General features: G+C 39.7%; 1 protein-coding gene across 16 annotated transcripts; it reads left to right on the plus strand.

Moving 5' to 3' along the window:
• Positions 1–528: 528 nt before the first annotated feature.
• On the plus strand, positions 529–16315 carry TCP11L2 (t-complex 11 like 2). 16 transcript variants are annotated; one of them, XM_063154365.1, is made up of 13 exons: positions 713–838; positions 2017–2104; positions 3508–3630; positions 5613–5786; positions 5935–6100; positions 7044–7179; positions 7416–7536; positions 8273–8493; positions 9373–9509; positions 10526–10713; positions 12066–12247; positions 12964–13136; positions 13612–16315. In XM_063154365.1, exons 4-13 carry the CDS (start codon positions 5661–5663, stop codon positions 13854–13856), a joined length of 1695 nt encoding a protein of 564 aa, XP_063010435.1. In that variant the 5' UTR covers positions 713–838; positions 2017–2104; positions 3508–3630; positions 5613–5660; the 3' UTR covers positions 13857–16315. The 16 variants fall into 16 exon arrangements, with proteins under 16 accessions (XP_063010434.1, XP_063010436.1, XP_063010424.1 ...); XM_063154368.1 differs by having other exon boundaries at positions 7047–7179; XM_063154371.1 differs by having other exon boundaries at positions 5935–6015.
• Positions 16316–17394: the final 1079 nt, after the last annotated feature.

Consider the following 17394-nt stretch of genomic DNA (forward strand, 5'->3'; position numbering starts at 1 on the left):
AGTGGGTGCATGAGGCTGCCAGTGCACGAGGTCAATACAGCAACAAGCAAAGCATTTATAATGATAGTGCTGCACTGCCCCGTGCTGCGTTCCTCAGTGGGCGCTCAGCAAGCCTCCGGACACCACAGCCGTGAGCGAGACGGGTGACTAAACTCAGCACGGGGCCGAGTGGCTCCCCTGAAGCCGCGGTGGCGGGGGTGGCAGTGCAGTGGGGAGCCAAGATGGCGCGCGGAGGGGCGCCGCACTGCTCCCCCATCCACAGGGTAAGGAAACGAGGGCAGAACGTAGTTATAGCTCCCTTTGCAGAGCACTGCACAAAAGCGGGCACACACGGCCTGGGACGCTGCCCCGCTCCCTGCGGAGCGTAGCCCCTTTCCCCCGCACGCCCGGGCTCGGCGGGGTCGGTGTTCCCGTCCCCGACGCGGCCCGGAGGCGGAGCCGGGGCGGCGCCGGCCCGGACGGACGGGGCCCTTCCGTAAACACCACCCGGCCCATCCCCCGGCCTACCCCCGGCACGCCGGCACGGCCCACTGCCAGCGCGGGGGAGTCCGTCGAAGCATCTTCCCGTGTCGCCGCATATTTCCCCAAGCTTAGTGCCCGGTCGCAGGCAGAATGAGGAGACACGGTTAGTTTCTACTGGCATAAGCGGAGGCTGGCCCAAGCGCCGTGGATAACTCGCCTCTGGCAGGCAGGAAAAGATGACGCACCTCCCCGCTTCCACCGTCAGAGATGGACGTGCCCGAGGAAGACACTAATAGTCCGGGCTGGGTCTTTAAATCTGAAGGGGGGAGTTGTGTGCGGCCCTGGCGAGCGTTGTGTGGGACGGCGAGGGGCAGCGGTGAGTGACCGGCTGGGGACAGCAGGGCAGGGCTGCTCCGGCCGGCCGGCGGGGCTGACACGCGGCGGGGTGTCCGGGCACGCTGGGCCATGAGTCGCGGGGTGAGTCCGGGACAGTGTTGGCTCGGGGCTGCCACCCTCCTGTGCGGTATGCGTGGCAGGGAGGTAGTGGACTGGCCCGTCGCTCTGCTGCCCCGGTGGGGAACCCGCTGCAGCAAGTGGGTTTCGCAGTTCCTGCGCTGGGTCCGTAGTTCTCTCCTTGCCCCGTGTCTCCTGGGCTTTCGCCTTCCCTTAGTGTCCTCCGGGACAATACGCCCCGACGGGCGCAGCCGCAGGGTCCCCCCGTGCAGCCCTGGTGAGCAGGGCAGGGGCACCCCGACACCTCCCCGGTGGACGGGGGCTGGGGCGCTTAGGGGTGGGTGCCCGGGCTCGCCTTCTCTGGGGCTGACAGGGAGTGTTTTCTCCTTGCCTCTCCCCCGGACTCCCTCCGCCCGGACCTGTCCTTGGAAACGCTGTTTGTTTTGGTCGGAGGGTGCCAAACTCCTGCCTTTGCTAAGTGTTAAAAACATGGGGCCGGGGGAGGAGACAGGCAGCGAAACAGATGGAGGAAGAGGAGGAGCCGCCGGCTCCCCTCGGTGTCTCTCCCCCCGCGGGGGAGGGCAGCCGGCAGGACGGCCCCGCTCCCATCGCCGACCTGTCCGGGCGGAGGTCACTCCCGCGGGCCGCGCTCGGCCGCGGCTCACTATCGCCAATACAGTTTTTTAAGCCTTCACGGAGAGAAGTATCTCTTCCAAGAGCTGTGAAACTAGAAAGCTAAAGGGGAGAAATGCCGGCTGTAAACTGTGAAAAATGAGGCGGGAGGAAATGCAAGTAACTCCTAACAAAGACTCTTTTCTGTTCTTGTGTGGTGAGTGCTGACAGAGGTGGAGTCAGTGAAAGGGAAACTCTAGACCAAATGAGATTCAGTCGGTGCCAGTTGAAGATAGTAAGAATGTGAACCCAGCAGAATAAACAAAGTTAAGACTTTCATAGTGGTAAAACTGGACAGAGCACTCATAAGTCTCTGTGTCCATGCACACTTCCTTTGAACAAAGCAGGGCTGTGGAAAACCTTTGCTTGAAGATGGTATCTGAAGAAAATACCCAACTGTGAAACTGTCTTCCTCCCTCCTTCCCCCAGGTGCTTCATAAAATAACTTCTAAAGCAAAGCAACAGAAATAAAAAGTGTGTTTGTGTCTTCTAAAACTAACCTGATTTTGCAGTCTTGGTAAGTTCTAAATGAAGAATCTAGTTGGGTGATGCAGTAACCAGTTAAGAACAAGATGCCTTTAAGCATCTGCAGTTTTGTATTAATTTTCTTTTTACTAAAAAGAATAATCCTCACCTGTCTAAATAGCAGAAATGTGAGAATTTATTTCCTTATTGTTAAATTAGTTGTAATCTTGGGGTTGGTACATGTAGAAGATACTTTTAACTTGTCTTCCAAAGAGTTTATCCTTAAAAAACTCTACAGTATGGACTGATTGAAAGAAAGCAAATGGTGTGATGAAGCCCACTGTGATGGTGTCCAACCTAATATAAATATAAATGTGGGTAGTCTTTAATGTAGCAGAATAAAGCAGGTTGTAACCTCAGGCTGATCCTTTAATAGAACTGTTGGGATTTAATATGTGTATTAAAACAACAGCCTAATATGTAATACTTTATAAGCAAATTTTAAAAAACCCAAGATGGTATTGTTTATCCAAGATGGTGAGTTACAAAGAGATCTTGCAAGGCTGAATTTTGACATATTTTTATGTGACTGTTATATACTAATTTAAAGTTCTAAATGAACTTGGCCATTAGTTATTAATGAGAACTTCTGTGCTATCTACAAAAACATAAGGAAAATCAGCTCTTCCAGTGTATGCTATAAAGCAAAGACTGAGTGACTCAGTTGTCTATTGTTGTAACTAATTAGAAATGCCAATTTTGGTTTGTACATACCTTTCATATGCTCAATGACTGTATTTTTGCCTAAGTGTTTTAGATGGCCTGTGCAGGTTCTGCTTGTATATTCATGTACGTTCAGTTTGATGTGTTTGTATTTTATATGTAGAATTTAGCAATAATGTTCTGAATCTGCAGTCTACACCCACTCTTACTTCCTATTGTGCTTGAAGCATTCTACTAGGAAATGTATTTAGTGTGGCAAAAGATTGCAGTGGTTTTTTGTGTCACCTCCTGTTGCAGTGTTGAAACTTCTTACTTAAGCCTTCTGAAGCACCCTACTGACAGCTCTGCTGTCTGTATATGTGCATATATTGTGGGAGCAGGTATGGTCTTGATACTCAAAATGCATGTGGATCTTTGAAATGCAACTATGTGCATTGATCCTTTGCTGGGACTAGTGCTTAAGGACTTAATGTATATGGACTTCTAATTCTGCCTTAACCACTTCATCTTCTTAGAAATCAAGGTGGGGTGGAAAATGGCACTGCTGACTTGCCTTCATGGCTGGTTTAGTACTTCTGTCAGAAGAACCTTGCAAAGCTAAATGTTTATTAACATTGTCATGCCTAGAGGTAAGAGGAGATTGATGAAATGATAATGTGTAAATTGTGTGAGAGTATTTGGGGTTTTAATGGTTATTTACCTTCTTCTATGTTCTTAACACCTGAACTGAAGCAGTAGACACACCGTGAATTGCTCACACTCCACAAGTGATTTGCAAGACTGGGCCACTACACTGCAAACAACATTAATCAAATCTTTTGATGGACCACATCCTGCAACATTAATATTTTGGAGGTTAGTTATTTGTATGGAAATAAAGGGGTGATATACAAGATTAAAGCCTGGAAATACAGTGTTCTTATATTGATTTAAAAAAATTAGTTGGAGGGTCATAAAAACTTTGCATACTCTGTACAGTGTACTGTATTTAAATGAGCAGTTTGACATGAAGAACCTCAAGTATGTTCTATAACTAGTTTGTCGCAACTAGTTTCTGATCTTCACTAACTTTGCAATCTGTAACACAGATTTTAATTGAAGAAATATTTTGTTTCTTCTCTAGCATTAACTAGTGACCCATTTCTAATTGTAACTTAAATACAATTTCCAAGCAAAAATACCTGTGTGTAGCGTTTTTTAGGTTCTCTTGCAACTCTGTCTTGTTTAGCCAATACTGTTTTAAATATTTGCTTGTTAGAAATTACAAAATTGCTGTTCTAATAAGAGTTATGATGCTTAGGATCACTGGTAATGTTGCGAGTTCTGAATGCATAACCTGAGTTCTAGTCAAGTGTCTCTCACTGGCTCCTCCAGTACTGTGATAGACTGTTAGCTGTGTTCCTGCTAATGGGACCAATTCTTTTCACAAAAAAAAGCCAGTGTAAAGTATGACATAGGTAGGGTGCTCAAGTGCATCCTCTTTCCTCTTGGGAGAGGAGGAAGAGTAAACACACACTTAAGAAATGTTAGTAATTTCAATTAACAGGGGGGTGCTCATCAGTGTAGTAGCTCATCAAATTATAAAGGCCTATTCAGGATGAGTTGGTACGCAAACAGTCAAATACTTTAGGCTGTAGCTAGGTGCCAGCATAAAGAAATCTTAATTTTCACTACCTTTTGTCTATCCCAGGACACCACAATATGTTGATTCACATAAGTACAGACAAAGATCATCCTTTTATTGCTAAAAGTGTCTTTTTTCCAAATTCAGCAGTTGCAAAGTGTGGTATTCCCTGCCTACTGAAGGTGATGTGATTTAATAGTAAATGAAGTTATCTGTTAAATTTGCTGATAGGAATCATTGCTGCCTATGTCACTTCATGAAGTCCACTACGGAATACTTCATGGTCATAATTGGAGATGGACTGCTACTTTTGGCATCTGGGCCAAATTCCTTTGGCAGTAATTACAGCTGACTTCCAGATTCTCATTTTAATATTATTATGAACATATTTTTCACTTCCTGTCATGCAGTTGTTAATCATCTGTATCACACTGTGCAGCTGTCCACATTTTCTGCAATTGCAGATTATCTGCCTGGGAGGCAGTTTCTTTACAAAGACAGAAACACTATGAAGCACAACACTTTTCAGTGGAGGTTGTTGCCTCTGCTAAATTGAATGTTAGAGGCTCAGAGTTGCCATTTGACTTAAACCAGAAAACCTATCCACCCACCTTCACCTCTAGGAGGATTGGATTTTGGGTCTGTGCCATTGTTGATCTGATTCTGAGCACAGACACACCTAAAGGCCAGACTTTCAGCTACACCCTGTCAGAAATGTAATATTCTGAATTACTTGCTGTTCTCTGCCTGCAGCTTCTGTGTTTGCTTCACAGTCGTTACACTCAGTGAGTCTGTTTGTGGAAGGAAGCTCATTGCTGCACACCACTTCTTCGTGAGGTCAGGTGGGGGATGGTGACATCACCAAATGCCTTTATGGACATTGAAATCTACCAAAATTCTTGCAACAAGTAGCTTCAGGTGTTCCTGTGGGTAGTCTTACATTTTTTTAAATATGACCAATTTAGGGACTGTCTCCCACAGATTGATTAAGGTATGAAACAGCTGAAGGTACAAAACTTTCTTACAGAAAAGGTGTACTTTGTTGATAACTATATGATTCTGTTTTCGTCAAGCCAAATCCTTGCCTTTGCTTTTCCTGTTTAGGAAGGGCAACTACTTGATCTTCATTTGCAATATAATGATCAGTAGCTGACTTTTGAGAAACAAACAAAAGTAAGTGCTGGTTTTATGGGAACTGTGTTTGTCTTTCCAGGTCTTGTTTACTGTGTAAACAAAGTGAAGGGATTCAGAATGCCTCTCAATGATGACCAGAACAGTGACTCAGATTCTTCACGGCTCTCAGAAAGCACAGTTTCTTCCAGTGACACAGAATATTCCAGGCAGAGCTTTAACAGTGATTCTTCAAGCAAGCCCAGCTCCCCAGCGTGTAAGCCTATTTCAGCCTCACCTGCATTGTGCATGGACCAATAAGGCTAACTTACCTTGTTTCTCCTTGCTGTCATGGGTAGAACCTGGGATTCTGAATCTGTATAAGAGTATTAACAGAGAGGCATGGCTTTCTCTTTGCTGTGAAGCGGTGCATCTCCTGTGTGTGGAACACCAGCAGCAGCTGTATCCATGGGGGTCTCCCTGTGCACTCCTTCCCTTCAGAAAGTGTAAGAAAAGTGTGTCACCGTGGTCTTCCTAACCTTGACATTGGTAGCAGCCTCCCACTCCACCAGATATGCTTTTGTGCAAAGGGTGGGTTTCTTCTGTTTGATCCCTGCACTTAAAAATTATTTCTGTAACTTACAGATTTGTAATACCATACCAAGTTACATGTAATTATCTTGAACTCACATTCTTCTTTCATAAATACTAGAATCAAACAGAAAACAAACATTTGCACAAGGAGGATGATTTGAGTAATGGTAAATAAAACCTTGGTTATAATATGGTTTCTCTGTATCTGTAAGCATTTGCAGACCATGCTTACTTCTTACATCTCTGTAAATTAAGTCTTATATTAAAACAAGCTTATTAGTGGAGCTGCAGTTGGCAGTTGACTCTGTCTTTCTTTGTTACCAGCCTTCCAAATACTAAATTAAATTATAGAATTTATTGATTTAGAAACTTCAGGAATTTGCTCTTGTTTTCCAGTGTGGAGTTTGTTTTGTCATTGCTGCTAGTTCCTAAAAAAATGAGTATAACTTAATTCCACAGCAGACTGAAGATCTGCTGATTTTAAGTGGCGGGGGGGGGGGGTTGTGAGTCAGTAACTTAGGAACCTCTTCAACAGACAATATAGCCATTGTGCTTAGAATTATAGTGGACATTTAGTATCTCTTACTGCCCATGCTTTTGGTTGGGTGGCTTTGACAGAACAGTTAGTAGGAAATCTGTGAAATGCAAGATACCATTTTAAAGGAAAAAAAAATCTTAGTTCAGATGTGGAAATATAAAAATGCTCCTCAAAATATTTTGAGACTTGTGTGGTATTTCCCCACAAACACACACACCCCTGATAAGCTGGGAGTTTCCTGAGTTAGTGTTTTAGAAAGATATAAAGACTTGGTAATCTTGGGTCGCTTCTTCTAGAGTACTGGAGTTCAACTAGCAAGTAGTAAAATTTCTAGGTTTTAGTATATTCAATTGCACTTATCAGCTGTAGATATTTCGCTTGAATTGATCTTGTTTGTTCCAGCAGCTAGCCCTCCCAAGGTTATCACATTTGATGAACTGATGGCAGCTACAAGAAATCTGTCAAACTGGACTCTAGCTCATGAAATTGCTGTAAATGCAAATTTTTGCATAAAACATGAAGACTACCCACAAAACAGGTAAGAGCTTGAATCTTGCAAAAGTAGCAAAAGTATTGGAAAGGGAGGAGAAACGAATGGAGCAATCTAGACTGTGTTTTGGGATCTGATGATCTATCATCCAAGAAAGATGTGGTTGCAGGGCATAGTATTTGGGGAGGTGTATTTCCCAACAAATGATCAGTCTCATCTGAAACAGTTACAAGGATGGAAGCTAGTTGCGACTATTCTCCCTATCTAATTGACTTACTCCACAGCTTTGCAGGCACAGTGAAGCAAATTGTACACAAGGCATTTTGGGATCATTTGGAATCAGAACTGAATGAAGATCCTCCAGAATACAAACATGCTATCAAGCTTTTTGAGGAAATTAAGGAGGTAATGTTCTTCTTTCTCTGTATTGATTTGTCAGCTTAGCTTTAGGAGTCCCTTAGTTTACTGAAGGGTCTGCTTAACTTAGCTGAGTCAACACCTTCAGATTTTCCTTTTATAATATAAAGCCATGATTATTCAGAACTGAAAATAGATGTCTATTTGTAGTATATTTATATTAACCAGGAATATGGTCGCAAACAAACAGTGGCATGTTCAGTCAGCTTTCACTGCACAGTGATCAGTTGAAAGTCATCTCTTTTCCCAAAGCTTCACATCTCTACTAGCCTGTTTCCAGAGCCATACTGTGAGCTTAGGGCATGAACGACAGTATAAACATGATTGGACCTGCCCACTTAAACTTCATTCTTTGATTATTGCACAGATGAGCATACAAACCTTCAATCCTGGCACAATACTAAGTCATTCAGAAATTTAAGTTCATAAATGTTTGTTTTGCAGGGTAGCCTCCCAGCTTTTGAACAGGTCTAATTGTTGACTTGCTTTTTGTTTTATTGGTTTGAGCATTTTTGCAGAACTATACTGGTTTGTTTTTTTTTTTTCCAAACAGTTCTTTTATCCCCACAACCTTTGATAATGTTCAGTCTTAAAATGTATGTCTTGTTATAATCTGTCAGCTATATACACCTGACATTATTATTAAAATTTCACTCAAGTGTGCTTACTAAGTGGTTTGGTCTTTATTGATAAGCTTTTTTCTTTTTTGCTCCCTCTATTTTAGATTCTTCTTTCTTTCCTGACTCCTGGAGCAAACAGGATTCACAATCAAATTTGTGAAGTTCTTGACACGGATCTTATAAGACAGCAGGCAGAACACAATGCTGTTGATATTCCTGGGCTAGCTAACTATGTCATCAACACTATGGGAAAGTTATGTGCTCCAATAAGAGACAATGACATAAAACAGTTAAAAGCAACTGACAATATTGTAGAGTTACTGAGGTTGGTATTTGAGTGTGATTTTTGGAGAAAAAAATTGCTCTCTGAAAGGGTAGTAGACAGTGGAAGGTGGAGGGCTGAGTAAAGGAAGTCTAAAGTTGTGTCAGTTTGCATAACAACTGTTCTTAAACTATAGGAGAACTTCCTGAAGCATCAAAGAGGAAGAGCTCTGACATGCTGACCAGATTGTGTATCTCACTTTGTAATGAAATGAGTAGGATACCTAGATGAAACTAGGCAGCTCTGAATATCTAAACCAACAACTCTTGCAATAATCTCTGTTTCAGAAACTCTTTTTCTGTCTTGTTCATTCTTACAAAACGTAAACAGCACACTTGTACTGTTTCTTCTTGAAGAGTTAATTGCATGCTTCTTCTGGAAGGCCAAACTTTGGATTTACAGGCTCTTGAGTTAAGATCTTATCACTTGAACTTGGGTAAAACATTTGCATAACAGGGCAGAAAACAGTGTTCCTGAAGTATGCTGAAATATTAAGACTAAATGGTAGTTGTTCTACTGTATGTGTATATGGGGAACAAAACAATTGCGTCAGAAGGATTGTTTCTCTTAATGCAGTCAGTGACCAAAAAGTTAAAATCTGTTCATTTTAGCTGAAATACACCAATTCATGTAGTTTTTGAAAAACTTACAGGGCTGTAGTGTTTAGTGATGCTACATCAGTTCTGTTCTTTTTAACTTAGGCCAAGCCTTGTCTTCAAGAATTCCAGATGATAGGTAATATATCTGTTACTCTGAAGTGCAAGTGAAGGCCTTCACTTCTCCAGAATTGAAATTAAAGTGATAATGTACATGTGCTTCACATGTGCTGATGAAAATCAATAGATTAAATTAAAATGTGAAATTTTAAATTCTTCTTTTCAGACAAATATTCCGTGTTTTGGACCTGATGAAGGTGGATATGGCAAATTACACAATTAAAAGCCTTAGACCATACCTCTGGCATAACTTGGTGGACTATGAAAGAACAAAATTCCAGGAAATTCTTGAAGAAACACCAAGTATGTACCATGCTATATTAAATTTAAACTTTTCTTTGAAAAGAAGCCTTTTTAAATACATGCAGTGAAAACTCTACAAGTTGCAGTTAACTTAGATGAAAACTTCAATTTCTTGTCTGTATGTAAGTAATATAAAATTTTTTTAACAAGCAAGCTATCACTGGATGGTTGCTTAACTTGCCATCAAGTTTGTCTGTCTGTAATCTGAGGCACTTTCAGACAAACTTATATTTCCTGAATTGGATGGTGTCTGAAAAACAAACAAGTGGTGACTTGTGCTGTTTGGATGCAGAAGCCCTCCATAAGATGAGCCTTTTCTCTTTTGTGTGCAACTGTTCAGTTGTTAGCGTGAAGTAAGCATGTAAAAGCAGTTAGTGCACCTGAAAGCTGGAAGGGCTAAGATCTATTTTTTAATAAACAAAAGGCAGGCTCTGACCAAAATTTCTTAGATGATGCAAAGTCAACTTGATCCACTATTACATGTTTTGTGTGATTTGGTTAAACAATGTTCAGAAATACATCCTCCAAGAAGAATAAGTAAGCATGCTAACATCTGGAGCAGGGGCTTCTAAAACAAGAGCTCTGAGCCACTGATAGGGCCTGCAGTGTTCATTTATGCAGCCTGAGAAGAACTGTACCAGAAAAAATCAAACATTTTAATCTTCCTTCACCTGTACCTTTTAGTCTTATGTCCTATCTGATAAGTGGTTTCTCCGAAAAAGGGAAAGCAATCCTTTGGGAACTCAAACTTTGAGACTTCTATTACCTAAAAATCTTGTCTGAAGTCTTAACAATTTGTGGCTGAGTTTGTACAAAACAAGTAGAATTTAAAGGTGACCAGTGGAATATGATCAGTGGAAGAAAGGGAGAGAATTACCATTTGTGAAGACTCAGCTGTCCACTATGTTTAAGTCTTCAGAAATTGAATTCTCTTCTGTATACAAATCTTTTTTTTCTCAAGGTAGTGCTTATTTGATGAAGGCATGCAGTAAATCTGTGCTATTTACAATGCTTAGGTGCCCTGAATCTCACAACAGAATGGATAAAGGAATCAATAGAGGATGAATTGTCATCTATTTCTGATGAGTCTTCATCGTGCCCTGGTGCTGATAGTAGTTCAAAACCAATTATTAGTCCTACACTGGTGCTAAACAATGGCTACTTGAAACTGTTACAGTGGGATTATTGCAAAACAATTCCAGAGGTAAGAAATGTATTTTGGTGTCTTTAGATTACCAGCTATATGAAATCATTAGTGTGATACAATAAACTTGCTATTGATGACAGTAAGTGAATACTCTTTTGCACTCCTTTAATTTCTGCACAGTAAATCTGAAATTAGGAGATTATATTCTAGTCCAGATTCTGAAATTTGAGATGGGCAAGTCAACAACCAGAAAAGAACAAGGTAAAGGTTGTTCTCGCTCTTTCCAATCATAGCTCACCAGCTCCACCCTAAGAGCAGTCTTGGCTGTGGTCAAAGGCTGGGCCTTGTATTGACAGTACTTTGCTTTCTCTGTCTTTAAAAGAACTGATTGTAGCACTCCATTTTTCTAACAGCAGCAGGAATTAGTGGGATTGCTCTTCAGAACAGAATCAGTAAAAAACTTGAGTTCTCTAAAAGTAGGTATTTTTCCTTTCAGTGTAAACTATTGCTTCAAGACTCAGTGTTCAGTTTTTCCCTCCAATTCCTGATTACTGACCTCTGCAACTTTCCATAAAGCCAGTGGAAAATTTGTCAGCAGTCAGGGATAACATTTGCATTTCCAGAGAGGGCCTTAGCTACATGTAGGATGGCCTGGCAGAGAACTTGTTAAATACATGGGGATGCTCTTGGTGTTCTCAGTCAGTGGACAGAAGTGAAAGCACTTCCTTACCTTTCTGTGAGCAGTTTTGAGTAAGATCTACATACAGATGTCCTCTTGTAGATCTAGCTTGCCATGCTATGAAATTGCTACTAACTGCAATTGGATGTTAATGCCCCTGTACTGCTCAGGATGAATTCTTTGTAACCTAAAATGAACTCCAGCTACATCTTGCTGTGGGGATTACTTATGCTCTTGGTATGATCAGCTGGCTTTTTGCCTGGAGCGGATTATGTATCACTTGCAGAACCAGCTCAGGTGGTTGAATTGGTGGTTGTCAAGCACAGTTGTTCATTATTATCCATCAGTTACAAATCTTGGCATTTTTTCAAAAGACACCCAAATCCAGAAGACTGTTCTATCTGTAACTTGGTCATTACAATGTCTTCTGGATCCTCTGAGCATTCCATGTCGTGGGCTGAATTGTTGGTTACAGACTTGTCAGCAGTGATATGGAATAAGGTGCAATGTCCTCAGTTTCCTCATTACTTTTCTTCCAGCGGTTTACTTCTGGTACTTGTACAAAATGCCACTTTATACTATACTACACTGCATATTTAGGGTATTACAGTTGCTGTCTGCTCTGGGTTTGTGTATTTGTGATTAAAAATAGTGCTTCATGACTACATCCTAGATCTCTTTCCTAGATCTTCTCCTTGTTCCTAAATTAGTATTATTGTTTCAATTCTAGACTCTAATAACAGATGAAGTTCGTCTTCAGGAGTTGAGAGAAAAGCTCAATCAATTAAAAGTCATAGCTTGTGTTTCTCTCATAACAAACAACATGGTGGGTGCAGCAGTTGTAGATGTGCCTGATTTCACTGATCATCTGAAAAGGATCTCCCTTCCTCTTCTTGAAGGCATGAATAAGAAGTAAGGCCTTTTTTTACTCTTTTTTGATGGTAAATAATTGGAAACAATTCTAGTGTCATAGCCGGTGTTTGTTATTAATAGGAAGATATGGAATTTGAATCATTTATATATTCCTTTTATGATACAAGACCACTATATGTTAGACAAGTGTTTTCAAAGATAGATTTTAATGTAATCTTAGTCTTGGTGTTAGTGTACAAATTTTGGAACCTAGTAGTAAAGTTCATTCATACACTCCTAATACTGGGGAGACTGTGGCAGTACATTCACTAAATCCTCTTGGGAGTTGCTTCAGACTTGTTGTAGGTAGTTCAAGTTACTTGGCTCCGTATTTCTTTGGCTTCTTGTGCTACAGGCAAGTCTGATGTATGTGACTGTCTTTTAAAAGAGTTTTCCACTCTGTTTTTTCTCATGAAATGCTGTGCACATGGCCCAGAAAAACAGCTAGGCACAAGGATAAAGTGAACTGGTGTCACTGCTGCACATATGAAATTACTTTTCCCATTTGTATCACAGCTAGGTCCCGATTTTGTCTTCCACATAGGAATTTTCCTGTATATGTAGATTTACATAAATATGCAGCAAAAGATGAAAACTTTTCAAAATCCTCATTGCAGAGACCACATTGAAAATAAAAGGGAAAGGAGACAAGTGAGGGCAATTTACAACCTGTGCTCCAGAAACTTAAGAATTTAATGCTTTTCCCTTTCTTCCAGAAGTTTTGACTTGAAGGAGGCTCTGAATGCTATTGGCATCCAGATTTGCAGCATAGTGAACAAGTCTCTAAGTGAAAGAGGTCTTCCCACTCTTAGTGAAGAAATGCAGAGTAATTTAATGGGTCAAATCGCTCATATTGTTGAGAAGAATAATCCTGTCTGTTCCTTGATTGGTTAGTAAGAGACTACCTAATTGTTGTATTGTATGTGTCTGTTTATAAACTTAATTAATCAGCTGTCTCATTATCTTCTAAAAGTATTTTCTTACTGCAGTAAAATACTGGCTCAACTAAGACTAAGGATATGGCGTTTACTTGGAAATGGTGTTGTGGGTATGCTGAAGAGCATGGTTAGTCACAGCTGGAAATAATTGTAAAAGTGCATGTAGAGACAAACCTAGGCAACCTAATATTTTGGAGAAGAATTTAGATAAAATGAGTGTTTAGTCTTCTTTCTGTCCATTCTGGGTTTAAACATACTGTTTAAGAAACTTACATTATTGTTTCCCACTCCAAAACAATCTTGGGAAAGAGTTGCTGCTTAAATGTTGGATTTTTTGCTGTGCTGATGTGCAGGGTACTTACAAAGTGACTGTGGCATCATCTTGGGTTTACATTTGTTCTGAGCATACTTTATATTCTATTTCAGACAAACGAATCCAGCTCTTCATGAGAAGCTTGCTTGCCCTTCCGAGTTTTCAGAAGTGTATGCCTACTATGCCAGGAGGCCTTTCTGTGATTCAGAGAGAGATAGAGTTTCTGGGATCTCAGTATGCAAGCATTGTAAACTTCAATAAAAAAGTGTATGGACCATTCTATGCAAACATACTTAGAAAACTGCTTTTTCCTGAGGCAGCAATGGAGAAAACAGAAGCAGAAACATCTAGCAATTAAAAAATGTACCCTTTTTTTTAATCTTCCAAGACAGTGGGGAAGTCACATCTCTAAAACAGCCTGCTCCAGTGACTGTTGATGGGGAAAGATCTTGTAAAATGTATACAGATAGTTTCTGAAATTCACTGTAAAGAAATTAATGTCAAGGTCATATATATATTTTAATAGAAAAATATTTGTTTAATGGATTGTCACTTGTAATAGCTAGTGAATTATTAATTTCCATAGCAAGCATTTATTATGACTTGCAGTGGGAAAGAACTGGCAATGTATTTACTGTTTTGCCACCATCAAAACAATGTTATTTTTCAGCTCAAAAATATTTACATATAGCAATGCATATTAGGAAATGAGAAAACAACTGTAGATAAAATGTACTATGCTTACATAGTATTTTTGTAGAGTAACATCTCAGACAACAGTTATGTTTCTGAGAATACTTTGAAGAAGAAAGTATAGCATAACGGCTTTAGTAACCAAACCCAGGTTGATACCAGGCCAAGTTCAGGTACTCCTGCAATTACTGGACCCAGAACTTTGCCTCTGTTACATTAAGGAATGCCGGTGTTACAAGCTGTTTGCAGGACAGCAGTTACAGAAGCAGCGTTCACAACTTCAATTATGAATGATTCAGAACTTCTCAACTCTGAGATTAACGATAAACACCTGAGAAACATGATGTTGGGGGTGGAGTAAATTTCTGTATATAAATGTGTTTATAAGCATTTTGTTTATTCAGTGGAGGTCAAACAGAACTTTTAAGATGTGTATGTATTGATCTTTGATTGTAATGGATGGGTATTAAGTATTTTTAACTTGGGTCGTTCTAACCTTTGTTCCCAAAAGCACTTAACCCTGACCTCAGAGTGTACCACAGAAGAACTGCCCCTTTCATGCTCTTATCCAGCAGGATGTAAATTTTCACAAGATATTCTTAGATCTGAAAGCAAGAGCCTGAGTAATTAGTAATTTTTGAAAATATTATTATATTCACTTTTTTATGGAGTGTGTGAGAAATGCTCCTGTTTTCCTCAAATTTCTTTGGACTGTGCCCCAATACTTAGATTTAAGAATACTTACATTTAAGGCATTGGGAGTCTTGCATACAGCAAATGAATAGGATTGAAATAGAGAAATGTGGAAGTGAACTCCTTTAAGTTTACACAGGCTTTATCTTGTGTATTTCAGATTAGTGGGATTAGATAATGCTGGAATACATATTATAGACTTGTTCTTGTCTATGAAATTGAATAATTTACTTGAAAATGATATTTTAATATATTACCATATGATACTCCTTTTAAGATGTCATATATAGAAAACCTTGGTGTGGTACAAGTTAGAGCTTGTTTTTAATATTTTATATTACAGTTTATTTTTTATGAAGAGACAAAAATAACCTGTAAAAGCATAATGTGTCACACAAATTGTTTATGTACATTACTGTGTCTATCCTAAAGGTCTGAAAAAACCTGGGCATTATTAGCACTGTGGTTTTGTAGTCCATTTCTACAGGAATGTGTACCCTTTATAGCAAAGGAAATTACTTTTATTCAGTTGTTCTTCAGTGTCCAAGGACTTTGGTCACATGTAAATGTTAAGGAAAACTTTCTTCAAAATGCCTTTTTAGAGAAATTTCTCTAGTGCACTTCTCTTCTATCCTCTGTGAAAACATTGCACAAAATAAAGATGAATACATGTTTTAAAGGGAACTGTTTCCTGGAAAACCTAGGAGAAAGGAACTCTTAGACTATCATAACTGTGCCACTAAGTAAGCCAGGCTTGCTTAGATAAATATGAAATTTTGGTAGGCAATCCAAAATCATTAAGAGAAGAATGAATTAAAAAAACAGCTAGAGGGAATGAGTCTTAGTGATTTGCTACAATTTTAGAAATACCTACATGATTTTGAGCTTCAGCCAAAAGAGGATTTTATGAACATTTGAAGGTGATTGCTAATATGATTATGAACTTTTAATTGTAATATTTTATATCCATTCTATTGTACAAATAGATATCAATCTTCAGCTCTTTAATGAGCTGGGAAAACTCTCATACTAGTTTTTACCAGTAAATACTCAAAGCATAGCATTTATTTGCAGGGGGTGGGGGTTGGTGATTAAGGTGACTTGCAAAGGGCATTTTATAGCATGGCCTGTGTTTTAAGCAATTGTTTAATGTGTTTTAATTTAATGTTTCAAACAGGGACATTGCATCTGTTTAATGTCATGTGTTGCATGCTGTTTATGCTACTGTGGCTGAAATGCACTTGACTCTACTCAGAAGTTGTCCTTGTGAAACAAGATGCCATTCTGTAGCAGCTGTTTAAAACCAAGTATTTGAGGGTTTGTATGCATTAAATTTTGTTTGTGATAACATCAGTGGTGAAAAGTCATTTACACAAACGTTATTAAATGCAACAGATTGTTAAATGGCAAAGATAAATTACTCCACTAATATTCTGTTGTGACTGTTTTTCTGTTACTTCTCAGAAGCAGCTCCAGTGTAGAGTAGTGACTTTAAATCAGCTGTACAAATAATATTCAAAACAGTTGCCTGCTTATATCTGACTACTTGGATGAAGGATGTGTTGGGTTTGTATGGCAGAGTTGGAGGGGGAGTGGATGGCAAAGGTGGTGTTATAAATAAGAAGCTTGACTGGGCCAATATTCAAGCAGCAATCAATTTATTATTTAAGATGGTAAAGTATGAGCAATACAGTGCTGGGTACAGTGGGGGAAGTTTTCCCTCCAACTGCACACCGATAATTGATGGTTACAGGTATTTATAGGGGTACTCATCAGTTTGTTTTTTTTTTTTTTTCAGCAGTTTCTATTTCCAATCTTTTACTCATCAGCAATTTTTATTCCAAATTATTACATCACAATTCTATACACTATTGTGATTTTAATTTCTCAGGATGTATCTCAAAGGAGTATCCCCAGATAATGACGGTCCAGTTTCCGAAAGAAGAAAGACTAATCCCATCTGGTGGGGTCCAGCTCCCCAGATGTGTGTCCACCTTTTAATTGCAGAGACTATAAATCTCATAACAGTGATGTCCAGCTTCCCTTTGGTCAAAACCATAAACCCTTGAGGTGATGTTCATCTTCCTTTCTCAAGCTGTTTTTCTCTGCTTCAATAAGGCATGAGATAAGCATATTTCCTTTATATATATTCCAAAGCTATAGTTTCAAGGATGCAAGTAATATTCTAAAATTTTACTTCAAAAGGTTGTTATTGCAGAGCTTTTTATGGATTAAATGCAAGCAAAAAGCAGTATCTTTAACACCTTAATTCCAATGCTCCTAAATCAACCAGGGTTAATTGCAAACAAAAGATAGGTTCAAAGGCCTTTTTCCACACTTTATTTTCCTCAGTTATTATTAGAATTCACAGCTCTCCCATTGTCGGTGTCCACACATTTCTCATTCACAACTACACTTCGCCTGTTTGTACCTGACACGAAACACAGCTTTGCATCTCACAGTGGCTTCTGTGAGAAGCTATTCCAAGCTTCCCCCTGTGCCTGACAGAG

Source organism: Melospiza melodia, chromosome 4, assembly GCF_035770615.1.
Source record: "Melospiza melodia melodia isolate bMelMel2 chromosome 4, bMelMel2.pri, whole genome shotgun sequence".
NCBI classification, from domain to species: domain Eukaryota; kingdom Metazoa; phylum Chordata; class Aves; order Passeriformes; family Passerellidae; genus Melospiza; species Melospiza melodia.